At 45.9% G+C, this 12,442-nt stretch overlaps 1 protein-coding gene across 1 annotated transcript; it reads left to right on the top strand.

The window, feature by feature from the left end:
- The first annotated feature begins 308 nt into the window (after window positions 1–308).
- LOC137316732 (zinc finger protein 664-like) lies at window positions 309–2,437 on the top strand. Its single transcript, XM_067980591.1, has 2 exons — window positions 309–627; window positions 1,454–2,437. Exon 2 carries the CDS (start codon window positions 1,599–1,601, stop codon window positions 2,079–2,081), a length of 483 nt encoding a protein of 160 aa, XP_067836692.1. The 5' UTR covers window positions 309–627; window positions 1,454–1,598; the 3' UTR covers window positions 2,082–2,437.
- The last annotated feature ends 10,005 nt before the right edge of the window (window positions 2,438–12,442 follow it).

Here is a 12,442-nt window from a genome sequence, read left to right as displayed (position 1 = left end):
GATATTTTCGTTTTGGGTCCCTGGGGGAAGTGCTTTTCTTCCACCGGGTCAAGAGGAAAGAAGTTTGAGAAACACTGTTCTACATTGGACGGTCAGTGTCTGTTCAGCAAACCGGCTCTGAACTCCTCAGTCCGTATCACTGGACACGGTTCTGTGAGCGACACGGGCAAAAAAACACTGACCGACACCCGGCGACCAATGGCGGCCGAAGGCCCCACAATCCGCCGCGCCCCAGAAACCCCTCTATCCAAGGTGCTGATTTTTCCGCTCAGACTGCGCATGCTCCCCAGGCCCGCCTTGCATTCTGGGAGCGCGTCGCTCCTTCAGTTTGTCGCGAGTCAGACTCGGTGGAAACGGGAGAAGAAACCGGGAAGCGGCGGGTCGGAAGGGGGAGGCGCTGGGTGAGGGGTTTAATGGTGACAGGGGCTCCCCGCGCGCCCGTCCGCCGGGCCCCCCGGCTCTGATTCGGGGTCTGAGCCGCACTCGGTGTTGCTGAGATTCCGCTCGGCCCCGCTCAGTGTCCAGGACCAGCACCGCGCATGCTCCGGTCACCGGGCCTTCCCACGCTTGCGCGCTGCTCCCCTTCGAATTGAGATAAACCGTATTCTACCTCGCGGGGCATTCTGGGTAAGATCATCCGCCATTGTAAACACATCTTGCTTATATTTCTGTGATGGGGTTTCGAAGGGCGAGGTTTAACCAATCAAAAGCAAAATACTACGGATGCTGGAAATGTGAAATATAAAGAGAAAATGCTGGAAATCCTCAGCAAGTCAGGCAGCATCCGTGGAGAAAGAAAGAGTTAACGTTTCAGATTCGAGTTAAGGTTTCGTCAGAACTTGAAGCTAAAGAATTATCAGTTGTTAAGCAAGTAGAGAGGCAGGGAAAGAGGGGGCGGGGAGGGAAAGAACAAAAGGGAAGGTCTGTGATAGGGTGGAGGGCAGGAGAGATGAAGCAAAAAAAGGGATGAGGCTGCAAGGCAAGGAGGGTGGTAATGGGTCAAGTAAAGAAACAAACGACGGCTTCAGAGAAGCTTTAAATGGCTCCAGTCAGTTGGATGTGTGCGTGAGGCTGTGAGACAAAGGAAGCGAATTTGAAGCGGAGAGAGAGGGACACGCTGTGTAACCGGGCGCAAACACTCATCCACAGCCCAGACATCACTTCTTTCCCACTTGGCGTGAAAGCACTATATCAATTACAATAATCCATGTTATTTTGTTTTGAATAGTTTACTTTCTAAATTGAATCATGTTTCTCCAGTTATATTTCCTAACTCAGATTCAAGCCCTCCAACCCAACCCAAATGTTGGAGATGGTGCGATGGGTTTGGATTTCAGCAGAGGGAGGAGGGTGAGTGTGTGGGACGGGGATTTACAGTCTGGGGGAATGAGCAGGAAGAATGTTCCATAGCAACTAGAATTGCCTGTTCTGAATTTCTATTCTGTATTCACAGTGAGGACTTTTGTAAACTCCAGTGCACTGATTGTTCAACAACCTGAAAAAACATCGCACCTTTCACAGCGGGGAGAAACCGTACACGTGTTCTGTGTGTGGACGAGGCTTCACCTGATCGTCCAACCTGGAGAGACACAAGGACGATGGAGAAACCGTGGAAATGTGTGGACTGTGGGAAGGGATTGAATTACCCATCCCAGCTGGAAACTCATCGACGCAGACACACTGGGGAGAGGCCGTTCACCTGCTCCATGTGTGGGAAGGGATTCACTCAGTCATCCCACCTGCTGACGCACCAGCGAGTTCACACTGGGGAGAGGCCATTCACCTGCTCCGTGTGTGGGAAGAAATTCACTCGATCATCCCACCGGCTGAGACACCAGCGAGTTCAAACTCGGGAGAGGCCGTTCACCTGCTCCGTGTGTGGGAAGGAATTCACTCATTCATCCAGCCTTCTGGCACATCAACTCGTTCACACTGATAAGAGACCTGTTAAATGTTCTGACTGTGAGAAGAGCTTTAAAAGAAAAAAGGATCTACTGACACACCAACGTACTCACACTGGGGAGAGGCCGTTCACCTGCTCCGTGTGTGGGAAGAGATTCACTCGTTCATCCTACCTTTGAACATCAACATGTTCACACTGATAAGAGACCCTTTGAATGTTCTGACTGTGAGAAGAACTTTAAAAGAACAAGGGATCTACTGAGACACCAACGTATTCACACTGGGGAGAGGCCGTTCAACTGCTCCGTGTGTGGGAAGGGATTCACTCTCTCATCCAGCCTACTAATACACCAGCGAGTTCACATCTGACTGCAGGGGTTGGATTCTGCTGTTATTGCTGCTGTTAATCACATCCAGGACTGAACCGTGTTCATTCTGGCAGTTGGGGGTTTGTTTCTGATGTTAATAATCCATTTCACTGGACTGCAGTATCAGAATTCTGTACAAGTGTCAAATAAATCAGCTTTCTTTTAAACACAGTATTTCTTGTCCTTGATATCTCGATGATAAGACAAGGTGATTGAGGACTTGTGATGAAGTGAGTGGAATCCATCTTTGAACTGAGTTCCTCCACCTTTTTAAAAGATGGATCTACAAGATGTCCAAGTCTGACAGGACAGAAAATTCTATTATATCACAGGGTCCACTTCAATCAGCCTGAGCAGATTTCCACTACCCTTGAGTGAAAAAGAGATTCCTGATTTCAATGCTAGACGCCCTAGCTCTAAATTTAAGCTTATGCCCTCTTGTTCCGAAGCATCACTTCCTCCCCTTTGTATTCCAGTCCTCGAGATAAAGGCCAACATTCCATTAGTCTGTGATTTTTTATCTGTGCCCGAGCTTTTAGTGATTTGTGTACATGGACACCCAAATCCCTTTGCTTCTGCACCGTTCCCAGTCTCTCACTTTAAGAAAATACTCCAATGTTTCCTTTTTGCATCCAAAGTGAATGATCTCACTCTTCCCCACATTGAACTCCACCTGCCACAGTTTGTCCATTCACTTAAACTGTCTCTTTGTAACTTCCTGCTCCCATCTACACCACTTCCTGTGCCTCCTAACTTAGTGTCACCTGGAAACTTGGATCTACAACTCTCTATTCCTTCATCCAAGTTATTGATAAATATGGTGAAAAGCTGAGTACAGATCCCTGGGGATACGATTTTTAAAATTCGCCAATCAAAGAACATTCCCTTTATCCCTACTCTCTTCTCCGACCACCCAACCAATTCCAACCCAAGTCACAAAGCAACTTTCAATTTTGTGCACTTTTATTCATTCATCTCTTGTGCTGAACCTTATCAAATGCTTTCTGGAAGTCCATATAGACAACATCCATATTCAATCCCCTGTCCACCTTGTTAGAGAGCTCAAAACGTTCAACTAGATTACTCAGACATGAGCTGCCCTTCACAATCCATCTTCACTCTCTTTGACCAGCTCATTTTGTTTCTGATGATAGATTTCAGTAATTTCCCAACAACTGACTTTAAACTGACAGGTCTATATTTTCTTGGTTTCTCCCTCCCTCCTTTCTTAAATAACGGAGTGACATTTTCAAATTTCATATCCAAAAGCACAATTCCTCAGTCTAGAGAGCTATGGGAAATTATGACTAATGCATCTGCAATTTCCCCACCCGTTTCCTTTAATACCGTGAGGTGGGAACCATCAGGTCCTGGAGATTTCATTCTTTTTTTCCAGTTATTTATTTATATGACTGTGTATAACATGACTGAGTGTTTCAGCGCTGAGTGTGTGTATAACAGGACTGAATGGCCCAGTCCTGACTGTATAACAGGACTGATTGTCCCAGCACTGACTGTGTGTATAACAGGACTGAGTGTCCCAGCACTGACTGTGTGCATAACAGACATGAGTGTCCCAGCACTGACAATGTGTATAACAGAACTGAGTGTCCCAGCACTGACTGTGTGTATAACAGACATGAGTGTCCCAGCACTGACAATGTGTATAACAGAACTGAGTGTCCCAGCACTGACTGTGTGTATAACAGGACTGAGTGTCCCAGCAATGACTGTGCGTCGAGTGTACATGGGCTGTGGGCGGAGATAAATGGGTGGGGTAGAATCCATGATAGGGTGGAGTGACATAGGGTTGTCGGTGGAGATTAATTCGGTTGGAGGACGTTACAGAGATAGGGAGGGGGCGAGGACCATGGAGGGATTTGAATACGAGGATGAGTGTCTTAAAATCGATCCTTTGTCGGACCGGGAGCCAATGTAGTAACACACAAACAGAAACTTACGGTTCACTGCCCGGCAGACAGGTGGAGAAGACATTGATGTCCGCGGAGGAACAGTCAGGGTCACAGCAGCAGTCGAGTTCGCAGACTCCGCCAGTCAGGTCACAGGTACAAACGGGAACGGCTGGAACAAGACACACACAGTGAGATCTTATAACAGAGCACGGACGGTCTCAAAGACCACCTCCCTCCTTTGTCTGAATCCACGATCGCGTCTTCTCCATTTCCCAAAATCAATCTGCAGACTTATCCTCCCACTGCTTTTTACTCACCGAATTACAGCTTCCAGATACCCAGCACAACCCACTTAATAAATGATAGTAATTATGTGGAGAGAATAGAGAAGCTGGGATTACTCTCGTTGGAGCAGAGAAGGTTCAGGGGAGATTTAATGGAGGGGTTGAAAATGAGGAGGGGTTTTGATGGAGTCGATGGGGAGAAACTGTTGCCACAGGCGGGAGGGTCGGTAACCAGAGGACACAGATTGAAGGGAATTGGGAAAAGAGCCAGAGGGAGATGAGGAGAATGTTTTTCGGCAGCGAGTTGTTCTGATCTGGAATTCACTGCCTGAAAGGGCGGTGGGAGCAGATTCAATAATAACTTTCAAAAGGGAATCGGGTCAATCCTTGAAGGGGGGAAATTTCCGGGACTGTGGGGAAAGAGCAGGGGGAGTGGGACTAATGGGATCGCTCTTTCACAGGGCCGGCACAGGCGCGATGGGCCGAGCGGCCTCTCTCTGTGCTGTTTGATTCTCGCTCACTTTTGGGCTCCGACCCACGGCCCGTTTGACGGGGAGGCGGGAGAGTGACTCCCCCCCGAGCCCAGCTCGACACTGGGCGCTGACAGAGTGGAGATTCACGGGGCCCGCAGGAGGCCCCGAGTAACTCCCCCCGTCTCCCCACCCTCCCCTCTCAGGCCACTCCCGGGTGCGGGCCCTCCCTCTGTCGGCCTCGGCCCCGCCCACAGCACCGCCCGCCCGCCATCATCCTCCCGGCGCCGGCCTGTTGCTAAGGGAACGTGGCACAGGACCCGCGCGACGCATGCGCGGCTTCCCTGGCCGCAGCGCACGTACGCGGCTTGACGTCAGCGCGCAACGTTGAGTGACGCTGCCGCGTGTCACGTGATGGGAGGAGTCAACCCAAGAGGAGTGGGAGGGGGCTGAGGTGAGAGCTGTCAATCAAATTGCTCGGAGTCAGCACTCACTGCGCACAGGGTTTGTAGAATTTGTTTAAAAATGCCAAATCTGGAAGATTTGAATTAAAATAGAAATGTAGAAAAAAAGGGAAAAAATTGCAAATAAAAACAGAATTGTCCAAACTCACATAATGCCACTATTAGTCTTCTCTACCTGGGGCATAGGATGAGCAGAATGTTTGAACAACTTCTTTAATGCAGATGTATGGAATGGACCAACAAAGGAAGCAGTGGGGCCTGATTGTATCAGCAAATTCCAGAGAGTTGGCTCGGTATCTGATAGCGATACCTTGGGATATGACAACCCCGAAATTGGGATCTTTATTTTTTTTGTACATGTGCACTAGCTTTTACTGATTGGTGTACCTGGACACCCAAATCCCATTGCTGCTCTACTGTCTTTAGTTTCTCATCATGAAGAAATTAATCCAATTTCTCACCTGGTGCCTGCAATAAATGGTCTTTGTTTAACTCCCCACATTTTTACTGTCCGGCTTTATTTCCACTCTTCACTGTTCAATAACAACAGACACGGTGAGACTCGATCTTTTAAAAAAAAAATCAAAATATATTTATTTCATAAAATTGATGGATACACACAGTTCAATGTTAATATCACAGTTACAATTCAAAACAACACAATACAGATCGTACAAACTACGGTTCCATTATTACAATTCAACACACAGTACATATCGTCTAATACATGCTGCACAATACAAGGTGAAATGGCCTTACACGGTGGCATTTCCCCATAGAGCCTTTACGCAGACCGCACCTCGCTTCACTGCATCCCACAGCACGTACTCCTGGACCTTGGAGTGTACCAGTCGGCAGTACTCGGTCGTGGACAGCTCCTTCAGCTGGAAGACCAGCCGGTTTCGGGCGGACCATGGGGGCACCTTAACGGAAATGATGGTCTACCAGCAGCAGTTGATATCTGTCTTGGTGTCTGTCCCGGGGAACTGCCCATAGTGCACAGTGTCTTATGGTTACCGAGCTGTTGGGGGGTGAACGCCTCTTCAACTCCACGGTATCGAGGTCCTGTCTCTGTGGAGAGGTTGTCACCTTTTACCCGAATACATGGATCCATTCGTCCACATTCATGTCAGTGTTTGCAAACACTGCCTGATGTCTTTCACACACCTGTCGAACCTTGGGGTCAGAGATGGAGGAGGTAATTTCACCTTCACTGCTTCGACGGTAAACTGACGGAGTAGAAATAAAAATCGGGCCGGTTCCATAAGGGGCGGGTGATCCGCTTTACCAGTTCAGCCCCCAGCGATGGTGAAAATTTCCCTCCACGTGTTGCGAACCGAAGGAGTTTAAGAAAATGGACCAGCTTGTGAGCTTCCAAGATTGAAACTCGGGCGGAGGTCAGGAAAGGTGTGGCCAATTTTAAGCATTCCCGTCTGGCGGAAATGGGGTGGTGGAGGCTAGTAAATGGTGTCAGGTCACTTACCGCCCCTTTAACGCTGGCGTTCCTGCCTCCGTCATGGTGGGAAGGGTCCTGAGAAGAGGGGCCAGAGCAACACCCACCTGTTTCCGGTCATGCCACGTGTAATATGTAAATCAGAGGATCGGGGCACCATTAAATTTTGGTTACAAATGGGTGGAGGAGTCGCCCTTTCGATGGGCATTGAGTGGTCCAGAACACTGAGAAGTTTCTTTTTAACTTATATAAGTTAATAATAAGTTATCTGTTTTTAATATAACTGGACATTCTTTCTCTCTCTCTCTACCTTTCGGGTCTCTTTCTCTCCTTGTCTGTGTAATTTGACCCTTGTGCATTCAGTATACTGAGGCATACTGTTTTCCGTGGCTAACCTGTCTGAACACCAACGACACCTTTGATTCCAAGCCTAATATAAGATATGCGATTTGAGAACCTCTCATTCACTCACTCACCTGACGAAGGAGATAATCTCCGAAAGCTTGTGATTTTCAAATAAAACTGTTGGACTATAAGCTGGTGTTGTAAGATTCCTTACATTTGTACACCCCAGTCCATCACCGGCATCTCCACATCATATATTTGATGGGGCAAGGAGGAGCAGGAGAGCTTTTCCTTGGCCTCCTGCGGCCGTGAGAAATCTCCCGACCCCTGATCGTCTCGGAAATGGACAAGGGGGTTTCCTTAAAAATATGTGTAACCAGGCCCAGCCTCATGTCCCATTAAACTCCCTGCAGTGAGTAAACATTGCTGCACAACAGCTCAGAGAGGAAACGAGCTCCGGAACTCCCCACTGGAGTTTGAAATTACATTAATATTTTCCCAGTTAGTAACGGTCCGGGTGTTGGTCCATTATTATTCTGTTCTGGTCAAAACAAATGTCCCAATGAACAGGACGCTGTCTGACACTGACAGCTCACCCTCAGTCCATCCCCCCGGGCAGTGTGTGTGATGGGAAATAATCATCAACCGAAAAGGAGGATTTGATTTTATTCATTTCAGGATTAAACATTTAATATTGAAATCATATTATTTCCAGACTAATAACAGTAAACCATTTCACGATAGAATCACATCTTGTATCATTTCACAGCACCGCATTTGTCGGGTAAAATTTAATTCCTGTTTGGTATTTCGAAATGTAATTAAAGTATTGGATTGATATCAGTTACATTAGTGAACACATTGTGTCAATGGATGGTAAAATCAGGCGCGGTGAATAACAAGCGCCCAATCCGCTACCGCCCGTCTTACGCCTCCGCCAAACCGCAAAATCTACTCTCATTGACTTTTTGTTTAATTTCGGATGCAATGCCTTGAGATGTTTCTATGATTTAACTAATCTAACAATGAGATTCAGTGGGTATTTCACCCCTTTCTGCAGCTCCTCTCTGAATTTAGTCTGGGTCACAGCATAAATACACGTGTTGGTGCAGGAACTGAGAAGTTGAAGCATGAATCCGGCTGACTGCATATCACTGGCTGCATCGTACTGTGCGTTTGTTATGTGCAGAGCGATAACATAAAAAACTTGTGGGCTCCATAAAAATATCAAGCTGGCTGATATACTGAAGAGTAAAATGATGGATTTCCTTCGGTTCTCCATCTCTGGATCCTTGTGATTCTCTCCATTGCTACTTTTCCGGAGTCCCCTGCGGACTATACTGGCCGTTAAAATGTGCCTGGCGGTGAGAACATTGAACAGTAAAATCAGAATGAATGGGAGACAAGGAGTTAACACAAGATTAAACAAGTCAAACGCTGCCCAAGCGGGTGAAGTGAACAAGGCCATTTTCCAGACGCAACCCCGGGGTACATTGTCCATTATATATTCCGGGTCAAATACAAAGTACCAGGGAATGTTTAGTAAACCGCTCAGCGCACTCACCACCCCGATAACAACAGCCGCCGTTTTCTCGGTGCAATATTTTGTTTTCAGCTTCTGACAAGAAATGGCCACAAATCGATCAAAGGTGAAAACCACTGTGAACCACACAGAAGCCGCTGTGACTGTAAAACTCAGGATGACAATGAGACTGCACACGGGGGTAATGATCAAAGATGAAACTGGGAAATAAATCCCATCAATCCCCCTCAATATTACATCAGTGATAACGACCAGGAGATCGGCCGCCGCCATTCCCACCAGGTAGCGAGTGATACATTTGGAGAGTCCGCACTTTCCTCGGGACAGGATCACAATCGCCACCAAGTTAACTGTAAGAGAGAGAAAAGGAAGCAGAGAAATTACTGATCAGACCTGGAGACAAAGCAGCAGTTTTCCAGGATCTGGGGTAAAATTTCCAGCCTTATTTCTGCATCAAACGTTGGAAAATGATTAACTGGCCTTCGCAGCGCTTCCGGGCAGAGAAATGTTCTTGAATATAGTTGTCAATAATGAATTGGGAAATTGATACAGAAAGTGAATAAAGTAAGCACCAGATCCACTGGAAGGGCCGAGTGAGGGCGCAGTGCCAGTGGGGAAGAGAAATGGGTTTTGTGAGCGGGAATCCAGCGGATTAAATCCGGATTTGGGCTCCTGGTTGTCGGGGAAGTGAGCGAGGGCCGGGAAGGTGAGGGGACAGGGTCATGTGCTATTGGTTTGTTGCTCTGGGTTAAGGGAGCCGACAGTGGCTGGCACAAAACGGGAAAGGACCAGAGATCCGCTGCGGTGAGTTTAAGTCTTCGCATCGGATTGGAAAATGCAGCTGAAGGCCAAGCTAGTGAGTAAGATTGGGAGGGAGACAAGGAAAAGGACATGTAGGAGATGGAGGGGAGTCTGGAGCAGATGGTATGGGAAAGCGGATAAACAGAAGCAACGGATGTGGAGACAGAGGATTGAATGCAGTGGGAGGACAGGCTGGGATTCACAGGGAGAGACTGCCGCAGAGTGTTGGAGGAAATCTAATCTATAATCTAATCTAAGCCAATTAATAAATTCAATAAAATAATTTCTATGTTTATTCGTGTCAGTGAATAGCTGGTTGGCTACGTACTGTGTTCAGTAAGTTTACTTTGCACATTCAATTAACATTACATAAAAAAGCATGAATGAAATTAGCCTCCTTTATTGAATTAAGTTGACAGTATCCTAATAAATCAATGCGATCAAGAAGTCACTGATTTTATTCTTTAAATACATTTGAATTATGTTTATTTATTCAATCAGTAAACAAGTAAACGGAACATTCACATAAACAGACTGAGGACCTGATAGTGATAAACACACCCGGAGAGAGTACAATAAAACTCTCACAATCTGACAACATCCTAATAACACCTTCAAGTCACATTTCCACTTCATAATTGAACTGGAATTTTCAGCAGTTCATTTCGATGAATTATTTACACCGCTGCCGCTCTCTCCCTCTATCTCTCGTTGTCTGTGTGTGTGTGCGTGTGCGTGTATGTGTCTGTCTCTATCTTTCTCGCGTTCCTTCTCCCCCTCCCTCTCGTTTGCTTCTCAGTTTCTTTCTCTAACGCTCCTCTCTCCCTCTCCGCACTCTCTCTACTCTCTTTCTCAATGCCTCTGTTCACATCCGCGTAAATCCTGCGCCTGCATTCTGTTCAGCAGCCCCGTGTTCGAACGAACCTATTCTTAGTGTCAACTTGTTAAAACGGTGAAGCCTCTGTGAAAAGTTTAATTTTTCTACAGATCATCGAAGTCTCCACCTGTTCACCTGCACTGTTCACTTCACCTACAATGCATGGAATAAACAGTTGTAAACAATTTTACAACACCAAGTTATAGTCCAAAGATGTTATTTGAAATTTACAAGCTTTCAGAGGCTTCCTCCTTCCTCCTGAGGAAGGAGGAAGCCTCCGAAAGCTTGTAAATTTCAAATAACATCTTTGGACTATAACTTGGTGTTGTAAAATTGTTTACAATTGTCAACCCCAGTCCATCGCCGGCTTCTCCACATCATGGAATAAACAGAATCGAATGCTTCTTCCAGACACACCTCACAACAATTGAAATTCCTTCTCCTGTAATTACAAAGTACAGCGTTAGATGGCGGCATTGTTCAATTAACAAAACACCAAAATCACCGCTGCTGCTTATAATCGACAGATAAATAGAAGGGCTCATGATTCTAACGGAAAAATTGCAAACTGATACAACCTAACCTCAAAACATTGCATTTTACAGTGAATTCATCCACAGTGAAGCAGAGAATGAGATGTGAAAGAATCAGCAGCAAACTCAGTTCAGTAGCCAGACCTCTGGAGCTACGTCAGATACACACACAATGAAAGAATATTTTATAAAAGTGATAACCAATAAATACATTGAAATCCCAGTTAAACTGAATCATGTTATCTTGGAGGGAGGACATTGCACTCCCTCCTTGTAACACTGAGACCGTGAGCTGTCTCATTATCAATCACTGAAAACACATTTATAGAAAAATGTTCCAGGACAGGTTACTTTCACAACACGAAACGGTTAACAGCTCCTCATGGTCTGATACCAGCTCTTAGCCCAGACACCTGATTCCAATACATTCAGTGCAGAGAATAATCCAGTAACAATGCCAAGGTTGGATAAAAAAGGTCACTACAGATATAATGCAATTGTTACAAGACCGAAAGTTTTGAAGTTAAGGACACACCATTAAGCAACAACACATTCATTACAGCAAATTATCCAGTAACAATGCCAGAGTTGGATATACAAAGATCATTACAGGTATAATGCAATACCGAAATAACAGAGACTTTAAACAATCCATCATTCAACTGATAGAACAGAACAGGCGGCTGTGTAAAACATGGTGGGAGTAAAAATAATTAGCCAAGTACGGCAGCAGAGTTAACACCTATTTATAGTATTCACAGGTGAGTTAACAGCTTACCTGGAACTCCAATGGCTGCAAGAACAGGATAGTAAATGCGTTCTATCTGAAACATTACTGAATATCCCATTTCTGTGAGAAGCAGTGACTTCTGCTGATCTGAAAACCGCAGCTCTGGCAGGGACTCTGAGCTGGTACATTACAACTGGCTCTGATTTATACAGGGGCTAAATCTCCACTGACACGGCAATACCCCTGATCATTGCTATTAGTTACAGTCACCTGAACAAACACATTGCATCAGCAGCTTTGTCTCCAATGTAAATGATGACGTGGATTTTTAACAAAAATCTCAAAGTCCAGGGCATTATCTTAATGAGACCTCTCTCAGGAATAAAGTTAAAAGCTGTGCTCAGAAAGGACTGGTCCAACAACAATGAACGGCTTCATTTACAGTTTTCTTATAATTGTATTGACCATGTTCACTCCTGCCGATTCATTTATACATTTTACCGATTTCGCCCCGTGTACACTGAATCCAGGGACAAAGCAAACCCGTTTCACTCCGTTCCTGCAGTTTCCCAGTTAAAATATGAATTTGAGTCTCTGACACGGGGACAGTTAAAGGTCACGTTGGGGATTGCAGCCGAGAAATGACAGTGGGTGACATTGGGGGTCGGACACTGAACGAGCTTCATTGCCATACCTCTCTCCGTTATTTTACTGCAAATGTTTACCTGTTTATTTTAAATTGGTTGACGACTCCAGTAA

This window comes from Heptranchias perlo, unplaced genomic scaffold (genome assembly GCF_035084215.1).
Source record: "Heptranchias perlo isolate sHepPer1 unplaced genomic scaffold, sHepPer1.hap1 HAP1_SCAFFOLD_60, whole genome shotgun sequence".
NCBI classification, from domain to species: Eukaryota; Metazoa; Chordata; class Chondrichthyes; order Hexanchiformes; family Hexanchidae; genus Heptranchias; species Heptranchias perlo.
The sequence above is the reverse complement of the archived record's forward strand: the minus strand, read 5'-3'. Positions and strand labels throughout refer to the sequence as shown.

Coding starts and splice junctions, on each gene's coding strand:
- LOC137316732 (XM_067980591.1), top strand. CDS start 1,599: ATGGAGAAACCGTGGAAATGTGTGGACTGTGGGAAGGGATTGAATTAC.